Genomic DNA, 18,781 nt, shown 5'->3' on the forward strand with positions numbered 1-18,781 from the left:
TGAAATAGTACCTCTTGTATTACTTTATGATTTGATATTAAATTCAATTATTTTTAAGTCGGCTGTCAGCAAGTAGCTATATTTCCAGAACAGTTTATAGTCTGGAGGATGGGATCTGGAGGAGCAGTCAGACTCAACCAAGCAGCTGCCAGGGTAACAGTGATTGCGAGGGTGTTTTGGGGGGTAAATTGTTACTCAGCCACCTGGGATCACATCTATCACACAGGCCGTATGCTGGGACCGATAAGCCAGTGACTGAGAAGTTATCTCTGTCGTTTGTTTTCTTTGTGAGCTGACTTCAGTGAATTACCATTAAAGAGCCCTGATTGAAACGGAGAGATGGCCTAAAGCTCAAAAACAATCAGAAATGGGATTGATTTGGCCTGACCTAATCCATGAAGAGAAGTGATATCAATCTACTTTTCATCTGCTGTACACCCGATAGGAGACAAAACTCCAACAGCTGTTTCTGGCTGAAAGGCCAGACATTGACAGAGTTGGCCTTATCTGTAATGGAGGACCGATTGAAAGGATTTCTCTGACGTGTCTGGTAAATAATAGCCGTCTCCTGGAGAGAGTTATGGTTCTAATGAGAAGGAAAAATCGACTCATAAATTCAACAATTGTTGCAAATGCTTGAGTTGATAACGGAAGATCTACTCATAGATTATAAATGGAGCTCTAGTTTTGTGGGTTTTTTTTGCGAGAGCTGAAACACTGAATGTGTCACACGTCCAGTCTAAAGTTACAGTCATACAATACTTTAATCCCAAAGCACTAATGACTGGTGGGGGTTGGTTTTTTTCCAACAAAGCTTCCTTTTTGCAGATATTTAAAAAAAATTTAAATCCACCTCAGGAGGGTGGGCACATCTAAGAGCAGAGGGAAAAGCACCCGAGACCACCAGTTGTCCGACCCCAGTGGAGAATCTGTCTGGATTTGATAACACTTCTTACAACCTTTGACACATTTGCTTTTCGGTGTGTGTTTAAAGTGAAACTTGTCTGGAAATATTCTCCCGGGGTGTCTGCATTGCTTTGGCTTTCATGGACGGACTTTCGATGTCGAAGTAACGTCACTATTTCAGACTCCATTCATAATTCATTCGGGCTGACTCGCTGCGAGCTAAAAGCTTTAGCTGGGACTCATGTCATCCGTCCTTCACAAATCCACAAACTTTATTCAGTGCAAATCAAAATGATAAAGATCATGTGACGTGATAGAATGGACCCGGTGGTGAGATTTTCTTTTCTCAACTGCTCAAGAATTCACTTTGGACCTCAACTCCTTCTGCTGTTGAAGATCATGTGATATGAAGGAAAGCTGCGAAACTAAATAGTGGTGAGATTGTGTTTCCACGACTCATATTGTTCTTCAGAGGTCGATCATAAGCATCATGCATCTGTTTGAGCTCCTCATCTGTATATTCGTGTTCATTACAACAATAAAAATGACATTTATGGTTTATTTCAGATTGAGAGTCAAAGTCATATTTGAGACATCTTTATCCTGAACAGTGACGACAACCTTTTGATTATGGAGTGTAAGCACATTTCCTTATAAACTGTTGTGTATTTCAGGTGTTTTACTTTTTCGTTCCAATTTCTCATCACCTTGTCAATCAACTTGTTCCTCATGACTTCCTATCATTGTTTTCTATCTTTCTATTTCTTTCTGTACCTTTAATTAATTTGTGCTTTTTAAAAATGCAAATGTATTAAAAGGCACAAAAGGACTCAACTGCAGATCTGTCTCTTTTCGCTTTACACAGTATGGAAATTTCCTGTAACTTTCCCAAAATAAAAGTAATGTTTGTTTTTTTCTTCATGTGACATTTATTACAAAACTATTGTTTTGAGAAGAGATAAGTTACCATTTTTACTAAATGGTTGTTTCTTGTAGTAGTTAGGTATTCCTTGTATGTAAACAATGTTGGTACCGCAACCAGCTCCAACATTAAAGTACCGGGTACCGATTTATATTAATGCATTCTTTATAAAGAGATGACAAGTTGTATCATATCAATTAAGAGTTTAAATAGAGAGAGGAGCCATTTAAGTTGAACCAGTACTTCTAGTTATGATACTGACTCACATTTTCCTGATAATTAACTTTAATCTTGTAAGACACTGTCAGGTGTTAGCTGCTCTCACACTCACAGTAAACTCACAGTGTTGAGCACTCATGTCAGAAAAGTTACAGCAAAAAAACCAAACACCAGAGCACTTTAATAGTTAACTACACTTTTATTGTATCTTGTCCAGCCAATGAGAGGTTCCAGTTTCATCCCTCACAAGTCCAGCGAAGCACTGAACGTCCAGCAAACATGCCGCCACTGCCACCGGTGACGCTATCAAACCCTCACCATGGTGCGCGCTCTGGACCAGCACCATTTCTGACCTTGAATGAGTGAGATGCCTTTTGTCAGTTTAATACTCTCTCTAGAATCCTCTCTGCAAGACTTCATATGAAATGACTGGCTTAACGTAACTTAGCAGCTAATGCACACGCTAGGCTACACTGTCTCTGATGTACAGTGATGTCACTCAGGAATGGAATGAGTTTCATACGAAGCTGAGCGGTTGACAAGTTGCGATGATGTTGATTTGTTGCAAAGTAACGTACCGCTTCGTCTCCAGTGTCATGCATGATAGAATGTAGAGCCGCTGCTTCTTCCAAAACGTCAAAAGTTCAAGGCATTCATGCATTTGGCAACTCTTTTCTATGATTTGTCACATGAAGGAAAACTGGGAAAAGCACTTTGTGGTGGATGATGATATAGTCACAATGTAGAAGCATGGCCAGCATCAGTCACACAAGAAATGACTTGGAGGAATTCAAAAGCGCAGCGTTTCTTCTCTTCCATTCGGGGGAAATTAACTTTTGAAACTGTCCAACTAGAGGTGGATCATGACATACAGATATGACAATCATAAACAAAAAAACGACAACAGTTGATAATGTTTATATATCTCTGATCACATGTTAATAAAAAGACAAAAAAATGCATTGGCAAAACCTTTGATGTTCTCTTGCCCCCATGGATGGCTTTGCGTCTCATCTGTTTATGCCAGATAATTAAAAATGAAATTAGCTTACTGTTACTAGGCAAGTTGTCTCATTGGAAAATATAAAGTAGCCACAGATGACTCATTCATTGCAGGCTTATTGAAGGGCACGAGCGTCGCTATACCGTTCACCGTAACTGTTAATCGTGACTCTCACACAAAGCCATTAACGAGCGAGATGAAGTGAAAAGGTTTACAAAAAATAAAATGCCCACATTCTTTACAAAGCACCAGCTGGTACCACGGAGGTCCTAATGATACAGTCAAAACAAAAGTTGTTGTTTTTTTTAGTTTCGGTTTAGTTCAGCAACGACTCAGATATTGTGGCAAAGCATTGATCACTGCACACTTCTATACATGTGTATCATATTACCAGAGGTGACGAGCACGAACAAATAACCGCCGTCACACGATGTTTGCTGCAGTTCGAAACATTTGAAACTGCACGTCTGATATGTTGTTCAGTTTCACTTCCTGCTTTTATGGTTTGCTTTACATTCAACTTTGCAAATATGGATCCATGTGCCCAAACATCTAAACACTTATGATCCATTTCAGACTTCCCTTCCATGTAACAATGTTGACATGCACACACTATGAAAGTGGTATTCGATCAGTAGAGCTTGTGTTATGATTTGTAAATAAGCATAGATTGCAGGTCAACCCAATCTATTTCTCTTCAAATAACATCCATAGTTTATTAGAGAGCAAAAACAATACCATTTATTGTTGGATATGTGATTTCAGCATGACATAAATTGCTCTTCCTCTATGTTTGTCATTACAACGCAAGTATGAAAGGATAAGATTTGCTTTGACTGTATCTCTGTAACAAAGGGTGTGCTTCATTTTAGAAAGACAATAGGAGCCGATGCCACTGAACTGCAAGTAAAGAAAGACAGAAAGACATTTTGATAAACTCGTACACTTATCCTTCACAGCGACCTGTTTACCTTTTACTATGGAATGCACTGTAGGAAGGCTTCTCCTTAAACATCACAGATTAAATGAAGCCCACATTTCTGAACAAACAGCAACTTCATATGTGTAAGAAAGGTCGGCTTCATGATGTAGGTAGACTTAACGGACAATCTAAAGTGTCATGTTCACACTTTCAGTCATGATCCATTTGAATTAAAACAAGTTATTGTGAAAGATAAGTTCAGTCATTTATATAAGGCATATTTAAAAAGTTGACAGAACTCCTTTGACACTCCTCCAAAGAGGCCTTTTGTGGATAAATAAGAGATGTCTTTGTCCATTTCCAATTTTTCCATTTCTGTGTCTATTTTCACAAACATATTCCAGAGGTGACAAGCTGGAATATGACGTCCCGGGTTACGGGGGTGGAACCAAAAGATTGTGGAAAGGGTCCCAAAGTCGTCATAGGCGTCAACCGATGAAGCGTCTCCTTCACGGGAAGTGAAGACAAAGATGGCGCTACATTCAGAGGTTCAGGCAGAGGGGAGCCACCAGGAGCAGGGAGAGTACGCAGAGAGACGGGGCGGACATGACACCTCCACCTGGGAGACACAGAGACAGAGGTATGTCAGGTTTTGCTTAGAATACCTGAACTGACGGACAAATCTGCTGTTGCTTTGAGGAAAAAAACATTTTGTCTCTCGAGTGTCCAGCTCTCATCCATCAAACTAAAGACCATGTTTGGTGTGTGAAGTGTGATATTATACCCCATCTGTGTGGAGATCACCCTAAATGCCCCTACATTTGTCAATGCCCTGCATTTGAAATCCCTCACGGCTTAAATTCCCGGGTCTGTGAAATCAAGCTGTCAGATGGGTCTGGACTGCGCGATAAGGGATAAGGAAAAGCACGGGAGGGGTTTCCTCTACTCATCAAGATCAATTACAGAGGCTTAAGGCCTCCTCCATCCAGTCAGCCTACCTGTCAGTCCATCAGCCAGTGAGGGGATCGAGTCAGGGGGCTATCAAGGCTTTCGTCACGGATCGTAAGGTTTCCCATCTTAGCCCTCCACTATAAGGTATGAAACCTGAAGTGTCAGCTCTGCTTTGGCCCATGGGAACCCCTCTAGCTGTGACAAACGATAGCCCACCGCCAACTTTCAACCTTGCATAATTTCACCAGCAAATGGCAGGCCAGGAATGAACCGTCACAGTGTGTCACCTCAGCACTACGGATTTAAAATGAGGACAGATGACTGAAGGTTCTCTTTATTTTTCGATCCCCTGATGGAACTAAACCTGGGTGGAAACAGAACGCAGTCGTATTTTTCTCTCACTCACTAAATTTCGATGAACACTGAAATCATTCAGTGTTCATCGAACAGAAAACACAATTAGTGTAGTAAGAGGAAACATCTTTCCTAAAAAGAAAAAAATATGAACACTGAATAAAACTCAGGCACCTGAATTGTACCATAACCCTCCAGAGGTTGCCTTTTGGTTAATTTTGCAGAACAAGGATCATGAATGGTTTTCAAAATACTACATTACACTATTCAGAATTGTTCATGAAGGGGACAAGTAAATGGTGGCTTCTGGTGTTACCTGTGATGCTGATTTGTGCCACAGCCCCGTCTCCCCCCTCTGAGTGCGCCCGGACCTCCGCCACATAGATCTTATTTACGTACAGGGGAAGGTCTATGTTCCGCTTGGTGGTTGTGTACAGATCGCCTTGGGAGTGGCCCTGCTCCCTGTACAGCACCTAGCAATACACACACACACACACATCATTTATAAGATACGGAAGGTGCCCAGCAGCTACTGCTTCACTTCAGAGAGATTATAATAAGTGTAAACCTGAATGTAGAACTGTACTCACTTTATAACCTTCTATTGATGCCTCGTCAGCAAGTGGTTTCACCAGTTCCCAGGCAATATTTACATACTGGCCCTTCAACTTTGTACCAAGTATTTTGGGAGCTTGACTTGGAGCTGTTAAAAGAAAGAAAAGGGGTAATGAATAAGAAGTGTATTAAAATGACTCGTGTTGCTGTTTCCCATGCAGATCCCTGGACTAAACTGCTTTGAAGCACAACATACGGGGTCTCTTGGTGTGGATCTGGAGGTGATCGCTGGCCGGCCCGTATCCTGCAGAGTTGTAGCCCCGGACCTCAACAAGGTAGTGGGAGTCTGGCTTCATACCCTCCAGCCTGGTGTGGTTCTCACTGCCGGGTACCACCACTTTCTGGGCCCCCCCTTCACTGTCTTCCTGATTCCTCCAGTACTTCACCTGGGACACAGATGGACAGAGGTGAGATGGCTAGGATCCAACACCAGCTTGGTGTGCACACCTTGCTTTTACAGCACTTGCAAGAACTGATTTAAAGCAGGAGGAAGGGCAAAATGTCATAAAAAGCAAAGTACAATTAACACAGGTACAAGCTCATTTATACCTAGAGGTGTGAGAATTTGAGAGAAAAAAATGACAATTGTCTTTCGAAAAATTGCTTATTATACACTTCATATATAAAACATTTCCCACTGACCTGGTATCCATCTATATTGCTCTGGGAGAGAGGCAGCCACCACACGACGGCCTCCGTGGCAGAGAGAGCTTTGCCGTCAACCCTTACAGGAGCTTCAGATGGAGCTGATGAAGACACAGAGTACAGTTCGGTAAACAGGTTGCAGTAAGAAAACCCATTTTCCTCGAGTCCATCAGAGCTAATCTTCATAGTGACCACGCAAAACTCCAACGTAGCATATTTTATATGTATGAGCATATTTTGCGCTCATGGAGCCATGACCATAAACTATCGAGTGTTCATTTTGATGTGTCTATTGGCCTTAATGATGCCATTTTTCTCTCAGCGCTGCTCAGGCATCATTTTAATGTGAATGAATCCCTATGCGGTACAAGGGAAGTGACACAAATCTCTCTTGGCCCACATTCCTTCACTGGGCACTCTGGCACTTTTCCGTGACTTATTGGGCAGTTTTACACTTTGAGTATAGGCTGCCCCTGCCAGGAATCTGTCCTTGAATGTTAAACTGTCACGCTGGCCCTCGAACCAGCAGCCCATCACGTCACAGTCATTGTGCTGCACAAAGCAACACATGCACAAAAACAATACCGCGCCACCAGCGTGCAGACGAATAGGAATGGTCACAACGCTGGAGGCAAAGCGCTTCTGCAGGCTGAGCTATAAAGTCAGAGACACTCAAACAAACGGCAACGGGGGCATCTCTGTAACCCGTCACGTCTGGGTCCCCAGTGGTTATCTCAACTGTCTGTCAGTGGAAGTTAATAACTAGGCTAAATGCTTTGCATCCTTGGGCGAATTATCAGCTTTCTGGTTCATGCTACATAGATCATGGTAATCCCCCCGCGAGGGAAGACGGAGCGAGGGGAAGATAGGTTCACTTTCAAGGGGTATTAAAATTCCTCACAGATATACATGAGAACTCCTATTAAATGAGTCCTACTAAAACCCTGCTCGTGATAAGGAGCTGACACTGACAGATTGAAATAGCAGAGTGTTGGCATGTTGAAGAACTCCTCATTCTCTGTGTTACCGAGAAAACAGAAGCAGGTTGGTCTGTGGCATCGTTTTGAGATCAGTTTGCCACATTTTCCCTTTTTTTATGCTTCAGCGTTGAGAGCTGCAGATCTCTTCAGTGCTTACCGTCCTGTGCAGAGTAAATGGAGGCTGTCAGGCTGAAGGGTCCCTCTCCTTTGCTGTTGAACGCTTTGACTTTGACGTGATACTCTGTCATTTGAGGGATGGAGGAGTCTTTGTGGATGTAGTGCTTGGCCTCGGGGTCAGCTACTGTCACTCTCATCCACTGGGATCCATCTTGTGGTTTGAAGGCCACAATGTAGCCAAAATCAGGCCCGTAGTAGTACTGTGGCTGGACAGGCTGATGACAGAAACATCAAACATTACTTTAATGTGGCAAATGTCTAAAACACCTCTCAAGCCTGCGCATCCCCGATGTGAATTAAACGTAATCCGTCAATCAATATCATTCACTTATGCTTGTGCTGTACTAGGATTAACAGCAAGACTCAAAAAATGACAATTCCACTCATCACATGATTTTTACACAGTGTTCGGTAGAATGACTGCATTCTCTGAGTGATACACAAGAGTTTCGAGTTGTGACACTTTGCTGGCTCGTCCCTCTTGATCTGTCCTCACGCCTCATTTCCTTTGTTGGCACTCAGGCTTTATTCTCATCATCATATTTCCAGTAAGACATGCCTGCACTTAGGCACCGCGAACCCATCTCTACACGCAACGCCTCATCCTCCAGCTGCTGGAGAACTGAGAAGCCAATGCTTCAGTCAAGCGAAAGGCAATTTACCTACGATAGCTAATTCATCAACGGCTGCAGCGGGGAAATAGAAGATAATGATTCAGTTCAGGCATTGGTTTTTGTTGACAGTGATTGTTTTTGTTTGGTGTGAAGTATGAGACTATTCAATGCTGCAGTTCCTCTGCTCATCTGTTGATGTACTACTTGTTCCAAAGTGACTGGAAACTTATCAATGGCTCACTTTAAATTCATGGACCACTTTTATTTTGTATCGTCAAAATGATGGCCCATTTTACCAAAACATTGATCAAAGTTGAAATAAATGCAACTGGAGTGATGAGCGTGTGATGATCCATTCTCTTTCTTTTTCATGTCTGCCTGTGAGCCAGCACCTCACTGCAATAGATGTGCGTTTTCCCCTCATCCTTGAAATGTTTATTTTTCATTGTTCTGGCATGTTATTTCTTTCCTCTGTGAAGCAACAGTGCTCTAACGGTTATTGTTGTCACTGGAACTTGAATACATTCTGACTTGGAATTAGCTTGAGGTGCGATAAGGGCGGCATGTCTCCTTTCCGTGAGCTTTAACATGAGCCCAGTGGAAGGTCCAGACCTACCGTCCACGTGACGGTCAGTTCTCTGCTCGTTCCTCCACCGCCACCGACGTCCGAGGGCGCCACCACAGGAACTACAATGAGACAGCAGAACTCTGAGCCCACATGCTAAGAATCCACACAAACATCGCCAAACCCACACAGGCTGTAACCTATCCCTGGCAGCAGTGCTGAAACATCCTTCCTCTGCAAATACAATATCGATGTCTTGACCTGTGCCAAATGCAACACCATTATGTCAATGCGGGGGCCTTGCCACGAAAGGAGGCAAAGGTCTTCTTGTTTTGCCTCGAGTCTAGTGTAGCTCACTCTCAAATGAAGGTTATTGTTTTAAGAGAGGTCAACGTAGGCCTGTGATTTCCATTTTATAATTGAATTTCAGTATACAGTTTCAGCAAAGTGCTCATTTGTAGAGGTTTGTGTGGTGAGTTTGGCAGCATGCTCCTACTGTAGGAAGTTCAGATTGATGGGATTTCTGCAGCGATACTTAACATAAGTAAACAGCGGCACAATTGAATGATGAAGACTAAATATCAGGATGGAAAGCTAGACTGTAGGACCACATTTCCATGACATCTTAAGTTACTCTGAGTCTTCCTAAGTGATATGTACCAAATGTCAGATCCAAAGTCAGGACGTGATCTTACATGCTTCCAGGGTTTTGTCTTTAGGTGACGGGCTGCTTGGCTCTCCTGTCCCCAGAGTGCTGCTGGCGATCACTCTGAACTCATATTCTATCCAGGGGAACAAATCCACTACTGTGGCCATCTCTGTATTCCCCTCTACATCTGCGGGAGCTGGAGCGAAAAACGCAGATTTCATTTTACAAAGCCAAAAGTTCAGGATCATACAGCGCTGCAGTGTAGGTTGTGCTTTCCCTCTATTTAACAAAATTATCTTGAAAACAATAACGAAGTTCCATTTTCAGAATACATTCCTGTATTTCAAAGCCTCGACGCATGACAAAATTCTATTTAAGCCATCTTTAAGAGACATGAACCACTATGTAGGCCTACAATATTACTGTGGCATGACCCAAATTATTATAACACTGGAGCCAGCTCAGCATTAAGCTAGCGGTGTTTATTTGGCCAAGTAGTGTTCTGAAGTTCTCACATGTGGTGGCATTCTTCCAGACATCCTTTGAGAAGGGGTCCCTGTACTGGATGGTATATTTGGAGATGGGGCTGTGGTTGTCTGCTCCACGGCTCCACTGCAACGTGACACTCTTGTCAGTTTTGTTCACCACTCGCACCCCACCTGGAGCACCGGGGGCACCTGGGGTAAAGACGAGAATAGGGGACAAGTTCAAAGTGTTGTTCGATGGATGATGAATACAAGTGGGGCTGCACAGTCGTGTTGAGAACAGTGACACTGTCCCCTCGGCCTTCGCAAGTTAAAACCCTACAAGTAGCCACTTTGACTTGTCCCTCAAATTGTGGACAGACAGAAAGTGGATGTGGCGTTTCTGAAAGAGCTTTATCTTTATTCAAGCTCATGAAGAAATGATTGCAAAAGCCGCAAAGCAACGTAATACTTCAACACCAATCTCCTCCGTTTGATGCATATGAAACACAGCACATCAAAGCTCTTGCATTTTCTCTTTTTAGTCTCTTCTTTAAGAGACGCCAGCAAAGACAGATGTGGATTACAACATTAGAAGCCATTAACATACATGAACTAAGGCTGAAGCAAAAGCTCCTGAATCCAGTGTTTCTCTTGGTCCTCCTGCTCCCCTCGATTCTTCCTCTGGAACATAAAAATGGCCTAATTGAAAACCCAGACTGTGTTAAAGTTAGGCTCCCAACCCACAGCCTCAGAAATCAGCCAGGATTTACTTTCTCCAAGTCATGAATGTGAGCCGAGACAAGTAAGGCGCTTAGGCATAGCTGGACGGCCCCTAAGCTTCCCCTCTCCTCTACAAGTCAGGGGAGAAAGTAAAGCAGTGAAAATATTTAGGCTTTGTACAATTCAGTGTCAGGGATGAAATATTGTACAGATGTCCCGTGTCTGTACAACACTGTGTCATATGGACGCTGGGCACAATGTGTTTAAACTGATTAGCTTCAGCACTTGAAACTAACTGACATCCTTCACTCCCAAGAACCACATTTAATACAGCTTACGAATACTTTTCCCAATTCACAGACAATTACAGAAACACAGCCACATTTCAACGCTGTTCCAGGCAAGCCTGTAAGATTACGCTACAATAACACACACGCCCGTCATATGAAAACAGCTCTTCTCCCTATATCTCAAATCCCCACTAACAACAAGCTACAGGTGCAGAGCTGTGTTTTTAGCTCGGACGATCTCCCGAAGCAGAGCTGCTTCCTCATCTGCCGTGATAAATGGCCGTCTTTCATCTCTACCTCGCTGCAACCCGGACTGCTGCCACCGCTGATGCTTTCTGAGCAGGTGTTGACAGATGGCCAGGTGAAAGCACAGCGGCTGACTGTAACGTTTCCCAGAGTGGAAGCAAAACACAGGCCCTGGGCCGCTCCTAATGGGGTGCCAAATGCCAGCACACCCAGGGCACAACAGGGATCACTGGCAACCAGATCACTGCGAGAGCTCTTGGGTTCCTATCTGAAGAGACCCTTTGTCCACCGACACTGGGCCCTGTTTCAAGAGCCGAGGGCAGGCTGCAAGGCAAGCTCCCGCTCATCGGGAAGTGAGGGCTGAAAACAAGAAGATCCCGCAGGTGAATTACAGTAAGTGACAGACGGCGCACCGCGGAAGAGCGGCGGTGTTCGTTTTCTGCGTGTTGATATCTGTATGTGGCTGGAAGAAGAAGTGCTGAAATCAGCAGCTCTCCGTATCAAAATATCGTGGTGAAAGATAGAAATCTATGATGTCCTACACACTTTAGTCATCAAATACTTATTACATGACATTACACAACGAACAACCACAAACATACTCGTTGCTGTGTTGTCAACAGCTCTCAGGCTACCTTATAAAAAGCACTACTTCAGTTCTAATGAAGACACGTGGAGGCTGACACTCTCTTCAAAACACTTCATAATAACACAGAAGCATTGCTTGCCCCATTCGGTTAAGCTAAATCTGCAACTGTTTCTAATTAATCAACCACAGCAACAGCTTATCAAATGAACTACATTTATATACTTTGCCTGGCTGGACACAGAGTTTTTTTTGATAAATCACGCTCTCTCTTTTGCTGTCCTTTGCTCCGGAGTCTCGGGGTCGGCAGATCGTCTACGGTCTGGTTAGTCTGGAAAGATTCATTTCTCTTGAAACCCACGTTGGATACTTGTGTTATCTCTCTCCGTCTCTTCCCTCTCTTTTGTTACATGTAGGGTTTGACAACAAGGAGTTGGGGTAAAATTTGAATGAGTAGTTTAGAAATATGTGTCTTCGGAACTGTGAAATTCTCAGTTTAATGAGCTCTATGGAACTAATGCCCCTGAAAACTTAGCTTTAAATCTTAAGTATTTCTCTACAACATTAAATATTCACAACTGTCAACCATTAAGTTTGAAAAAACCTCTACTTATTATTTTAAGCAGTTTAACACCAACAACTGCTTCATCGGGACTGTGTGGGCGCAGCTCAATCAGATTTAAACGACAGTACCCAAACAAACCACAGTGAAGAAGAGCACAAACAAAACACAAAATACAGAAATCTGTCATGTAAAATAACTAAAACGGTCAGAAATTTGACAGAGAATAGTGTGTTCATGTTGGATGTCTGAAGAGCCTTTTTTTTGATACATGACTGCATGTGCGATTGTGCCGCTCATGACTCACCCCTGACGACCAGGTTGGCAGAGGCGGTAACATTGTCGATGGGGGTCTGTGCAGTGCAGGTGTAGCGTCCAGCATGCTTCAGCTGGAGGTTCTTAATCAGCAGCTCGCCGTTTGAGTTTCCATTCTGCAACAAACAACACAGAAAGACTGAGTTATCCAACTTGAACGTGAACTGGACGGAGGCGTCAGCTCAAAGGCGTCAGCTCTGCTCCTATGAAGAAATCTCAACCTCCGCACAGTGTTTGCACTCTAAACAAATCGTCCTGAAAAAAAGTCACGACTGCATAGAACTCACGGATTGAGACTCAAACTTGCTTTGCTAATACCACACAAACAGTATTAAGTAGAACTGGACCACGTTTTTACGAGGGGAAAATCCTCCTTGTGTACAAAAATGTGGTATCATCAATCACAATCATAACAGTGTTTGCCTAGTGGGCAGAGTGGCAAATGAGAACCGCTAACCGCTAAGTGATGGTTAGAGCTGCACGGAGAGAGAGAGAGAGAGAGCCGGTCATGTCAACAATAATGGATGTTAGCGGAAATTGCTGTTAAATTGATATACAATGCACTATTCCTCTCAGGAAGGAATGTGAAATGGCTTTTAGAGTCCTATTTATTTAAAGCAGGCTGTACTTTTCCATTTCAGGTATTCCAATAAAACTACAACAGACATCAACCCGACCTGAAATATGATTTGACTGGATGAACTCCAGACTAGAGCGGAGATTTGCGATCGGGGGCAAAGTTAGGGCTATCAAGCTAAACTTTTGATGATTTATGTTTCATTTCCCTTTAAAAATACTTCATGAACCAACATGCTGTCTCACCGGGGTGCGTTCATAATGGAGACTGTCCTTGTGTGGGTCAATGACCCGGCCATCCACGGACCAGATGAAGGTGATGTCCAGGGAGCGGTCATGTGACGCGGCACACTGCATCCTGGTGTTCTCACCCACTTTAACGTCAGCATTGGACGGTGCCAAGGTGATCTTTGTGGAGTCTGGGGAGAAACACGGGAGGACGAGGGAATCAGCGACGATGAGAAAGAGATCAGTCCAGCCGCTGAAACGTCATTTAGGTTATTAAAAATGTGATGATATGGATGAAAATAACAGATAAATGACTTGAATGAAAAAGGGGATCTTGAGCAGTCGCATGGTGGACAGCAATATGGTGTTGACATGAAATAGCTAGAATTCTTCAATGTGCACAAATGTCCAGAAGAGGGCAGAAAAGAGCTTTACATCCAGAACCACATGAGAGCGACGGTAACAAACTGTTTGACAGCTGAGATTGCATGTTTAAAGAAAAGAATCACAAGCAAAAAAAACCTCATATCAATGTTATTATTCGCTATTCAATCACACTATCTCAACGGGTTCATAACGCAAGTCCTCTCCTCATTGAACAGTGCGTCTCATCGCATCGGATCTCAAGCAATCCCGTCTCGCCTTCTGTCCTTGGAGGATGACTGAAGATCCACCAGTAGCCGCATACTGTCACTCTGCTCAGAGGGGTAATAATTCAACAGCAGAAATTTGGAGGCCGGGACTTTAGTAGTGGGACTGAGAGTGACGGAAATGATTGGCAGCGAAAGGCTGACATCGGTCAAAGCCACACAAGCTGTTCTGGATTACAAAAAAAGAGGGATGAAGAGAGTTATCAATGAAGCATTGTTCATGAGCTCGAACTTGCCTGTAACCACCAGAGAGCCCGTACTGTTAGCCTTGCCCCGGTCGTTCTCGGCGAAGCAGGTGTACCGGCCTTCATCTGCTGGCGTCAAGTTGAGGATCTCCAGGCTCCCGTCCTCCCAGATCAACAACCTAAAGAGAAACCGGGATTCATTTCTTCCACACTGACAAGAAAGAGCGATGCCATATGAAATATTCAGCACGATATGGCGGTCAAAAGTCTGGCGGATGTTATTCCATCGATATGTGGATCATGATGAATGATGAAAGTACTCTTCGCCGGTTCCCTAATGGGATATATGTTTTTACAAGAAAGACAAGTATGTCAACTTGAATTGCGCTAAAACCAAAGGCGGCAATGTTTGATTCATTTTCATCGGCATATTTCATATTCATGCATGACAAATAGCATCGTGCCAGATGCCCGTCACTACTCCACACCACGACAGCCTCCATAGAGGTTGTTATGAAGCATATGCTGCATAGTAATTTGGCCACTGCTCCTCCTCTATGCGAGTCCCCCACTGTGGTGCATGGGGGAGTGTAGGTTGGGTTAGGGTTAGGGTTAGGGTTAGGGTTAGGGTTAGGGTTAGGGTTAGGGTTAGGGGGGGGTGGCTTAGAGCTCTTAGATTAGGCTTGTTTGGTCAGTGAGGAGGACATGACAGGGCTTTACACATCCAGTCTGTCCACGTTGATGAGCTTGAGAATGAGTTTAATGTCAACGACTGACAGACAGCAGACCAGTGCACAGCAATCACTGACAAACAACAAACAGCAACCACTGACAAACAACAACACGAAAGATTTTCTGGCGCAAAGTAAATGTAAGAGCTCTGGAGCTTATTTAGATCCCATAAAACACTGAACTGGATGTGTCGAGCCCCTCTAGGGTAGTGAGACATCACATTCTCAGTTGCTCGTCCCCGTGTTAACCCAAATGTGTCTCCCAGCCACAGAAAGGTGGATGAATATTTGCATTAAAAACTACAGTGGAAAGGAAAATTCATGATAAACCAGCCTCTCTAAATGAATACATATCCATACAATATTTACAGATCAGAAGACAAAAAGGAAGTGGGCCATCTTGTTTGGAGACTGCTCACCTGGTGGAGTTGTGGAGCAGCTCGGTGTCTTTGCTCCAGGAGAAGCTGGGCTTCGGAGCCGCTTTGGGTCGACATTCGATCACCGCCCGGCCGTTTTTAGCTGCCAGGACTCTCTTCACAGGGTTGCGTTCAAACGTGGGAGCACAGGCTGAGGAGGGACAGTTTGGATTATTCATCGCTCACATAGCAGAATATGCATTGACTGTAGAAATGCATGGTCCATTTTACATTCATAAAAATGTGTAGTGTGCTGATCGACTATGCTACTTTGGATGACCAAATGACATTTTTAGACAACATTCTCAAGTTGTGTTTTATTCCGCTGTTAAATTGTTGTTTTTCTGTATAAAATCTGACGTTGCACTCCATGAATCCTAATGAGCTCCAATTAGCCAGCTTGAAAGTTGACCTTTAATTAAATCTCTAATGTGACTGCAGCCAAAGTGTGACTCACCGTACACACGCAGTTCAGCATTGGCATATATGACTCCGTGGTGATTCTCTGCAATGCACTGGTACATTCCTGAATCATCAAACGTCAAGCTGCTGAACCTCATCTCTTTCCTGTGAGACTGTGGAAAACAACAGTGTGAAGTTAAAATATCATCATATCTACATTTAACCACATTCATACAGTTTCAATTATATTAGCAAGCAAATGATTGAAACCATTGTTGACATCCACAGAGGTACAGAAGACAATTTGTTGATTTGACTGGGAGAGGATTTCATGAATACATAATGATTTATCGAGCCGCATAGATCAAACAACCTCCCCCACTCGGCTGCCTCTAATTGTTACTCTCTTGGGTATTTTTTAGGCCTGATGACAGGTGTTTCTATGGAGGGTTACACAACCCATGCTGGCACACACTCAATACCAACAGGTACTTCCTCCTGACATGATGTGTACCCACAGTGCCAGCTTCCTGTCACTGCTGTGCTACTGTAACAACCCTGGGATGCACACCGTGCGCACCTCACAGTGATGCCAAGAGGGGCTCTGCTGATATTACAGCTATGAGCTAAATTAAGGTTCATGAGACAAGACGTATATTATTCGTTTCAATTTTACCGGTTGTCCGTTTTTCAGCCAGCGGATGCGTGGCTCAGGTTTGCCGCTGGCTATGCAGGACATAGTGTAATCCCTGCTGAGGTCCTTCTCTGTGCTGCTGATGTGCTCCACCCACTCAGGAAAAGCTGCAAATGAGCAAAATCAGAGTTACAGTGTTTGGAAAAAAAAAATCTAAGCAAACTCAAAAAAGCTGCTGAATAATATGTGATATGGCATAACAGTAGGTGTTAGAGCTAAAGAAAGAAAAACCTGAGAAATGATACGAAGCATTGTAAAGAACGAAGGGCTGGTAAATTTACCCCACGCGGCAGTGTCCAGAAGATAACAAACACAGCTAACAAAGAATAAGCCTTACATATGATGAATGAGTGACGAAGGCTGACATGAAACACTTCTTACCTTCTACAGACACACGAGCAACGTGGTAGTCCTTCCCTTTCGAGTTCATCACCTCGCACTGATAGCTGCCGGCGTCTTCAAACTGCACATTGTACAGGTGCAGATGAGCCCCCGCCATCCGCACCTCGTGATTGGGTGGAAGCTGTCCGTCTAACTTCTTCCAGCGGATCTCGGGGACAGGACTGGGAAGGGCAGAGAGAGAGAGAGAGACAGAGACAGAGACAGAGACAGAGCGAGAGAGCGAGAGAGAGAGAGAGCGAGAGAGAGAGAGCGAGATGCTCTCTTGATATGCTGCATCATTTCAATTAACTTATTTAATGCCACAATAATAAGAAAGAGGAACCTTTCCTCATTTAATTACTGAGCGAGCATAAAGAACCTCTGAAACTGTACCGATATTCATTTCAATTCTCCTTTGAGATCCATTTCACAACACTTGGAACTTATTAGATAAGACTCACTGGCTGATACCAGATTCCCATGAAACCGTTCAGTGCAAACACTGCACATGTCAAACAGAGGTAAGCAACGATCTCTCACACTTACTTCCCCAGAGCGAAGCATTCCAAGGTGATATTCTGCCCCACCAGAGCAGTGGTATCTGGGAACTTGACTTTGAGGTCAGCAGGGTATTTCCTGGTGAAACCTAAAAGGAATAAGAAGAAGCCAGAATCATGACTCTGGAGATAAAAAAACATTTCTAGATGCTAAGCATGAAACAAATAGAGGACCAAAATGATTTTGTGATGATTTTAACCGCTGCTTGATTCAAGGTTTTGCTTAAAAGCCTCTTCTTTCATTATTTTAGTGGGTCAAATGAAACCAAAGACACTTCTTTGTAAATGTTCTTTACTCGGATGTCCCACTGCAGCGCACACACACAAAAAGCATGACATAACAAGGCTTTTTATGTTAGCAACACAATGGCTGTTTCTACAGTATTTGGGTTATCACGTTTACATGGAACATGAGAGACCAGTAATTGCCTCCCTGTATTCCTGTTCTTTTACAGGAAGTTGTAGCGGCTCATTTCAACTGGGATTTGTCTCTTGCAGCCGAACTCAGAGGAGTTTGTAATTTTAGAAGGAAACCTGTAAACTTGATTTCATCTGGGGATTGTCAGGATCAAGATTTTGTGTGTGGATCTAGCTGTGCCTCTGATTTCTCAACACCTCAGCCTCTCTGTCATGACTGTACTAACAGATTTACCTCAGCAGGTGGGAATGAAGACACAGTTCAGTTAATATACAGTACCAGAGCACTTACTGGTCTGATGGTTTGAATTTGTGTCATCAGCAGTAAGACAGACAGCAAGATACAGGTACAACAACAAAAATGTATCCGTTCCGGTGTCATATTATCACTTTTATTTCTAGATCATCCTTTTTTGTTTTAAGAACAAACTACTAACATCACTACATATAATGAAACACATGCCCACACTGCACAGACTGATTGGATCCTCGGATGAGGTGTTAACATGCTGAAGTATCCAGGTTTCAATCAGGGTACTTCAGGGAACATCCAGGTAGGTAAGGGCTCATCCTGCTTTCTGAAACCAGATTATGGTGTTTACATGCTGCATACATGGACAAGGTAGGAGCATATTTAGATGGTTAAGAATGTTTGGTGCATCTGGAGTTTTTTTCTCTTAACAGAAAATGAATATAAAGCACAAGAGCAAATTCAGAGAATGTTGCTGCATGAGGCCCGTCGTGTCCTCTCTACACATATGCAAGCATTTAAAAAAGCCCTGACAAAATGCAAAGGGATGTTGTCTACAAGTTACATGAAAGTCAAACTCAAACTG

The 18,781-nt window shown here is 43.4% G+C and overlaps 1 protein-coding gene across 5 annotated transcripts in view; it reads right to left on the reverse strand.

Annotated features, from left to right (window-relative positions):
- Positions 1 to 2,949: 2,949 nt before the first annotated feature.
- The window catches only part of LOC306788973 (contactin-1a-like), a 54,471-nt gene continuing 38,639 nt past the window's right edge, over positions 2,950 to 18,781 (reverse strand). For all 5 annotated transcript variants that reach the window (XM_079284715.1, XM_079284711.1, XM_079284714.1 and 2 more), the window contains exons 8-24: positions 17,518 to 17,617; positions 16,972 to 17,153; positions 16,573 to 16,697; positions 15,952 to 16,069; positions 15,498 to 15,645; positions 14,399 to 14,526; positions 13,531 to 13,703; positions 12,701 to 12,824; positions 10,038 to 10,199; positions 9,569 to 9,718; positions 8,925 to 8,995; positions 7,675 to 7,909; positions 6,535 to 6,638; positions 6,089 to 6,278; positions 5,868 to 5,980; positions 5,594 to 5,750; positions 2,950 to 4,591 (exon numbers count right to left, since the gene is read on the reverse strand). In XM_079284715.1, the coding sequence (XP_079140841.1) occupies positions 4,515 to 4,591; positions 5,594 to 5,750; positions 5,868 to 5,980; positions 6,089 to 6,278; positions 6,535 to 6,638; positions 7,675 to 7,909; positions 8,925 to 8,995; positions 9,569 to 9,718; positions 10,038 to 10,199; positions 12,701 to 12,824; positions 13,531 to 13,703; positions 14,399 to 14,526; positions 15,498 to 15,645; positions 15,952 to 16,069; positions 16,573 to 16,697; positions 16,972 to 17,153; positions 17,518 to 17,617 (2,357 nt within the window). In that variant the 3' untranslated portion in view covers positions 2,950 to 4,514. The remainder of the gene's footprint in view (positions 4,592 to 5,593; positions 5,751 to 5,867; positions 5,981 to 6,088; positions 6,279 to 6,534; positions 6,639 to 7,674; positions 7,910 to 8,924; positions 8,996 to 9,568; positions 9,719 to 10,037; positions 10,200 to 12,700; positions 12,825 to 13,530; positions 13,704 to 14,398; positions 14,527 to 15,497; positions 15,646 to 15,951; positions 16,070 to 16,572; positions 16,698 to 16,971; positions 17,154 to 17,517; positions 17,618 to 18,781) is intronic.

This window comes from Melanostigma gelatinosum, assembly GCF_949748355.1.
Source record: "Melanostigma gelatinosum genome assembly, chromosome: 1".
In the NCBI taxonomy this organism is placed as follows: Eukaryota; Metazoa; Chordata; class Actinopteri; order Perciformes; family Zoarcidae; genus Melanostigma; species Melanostigma gelatinosum.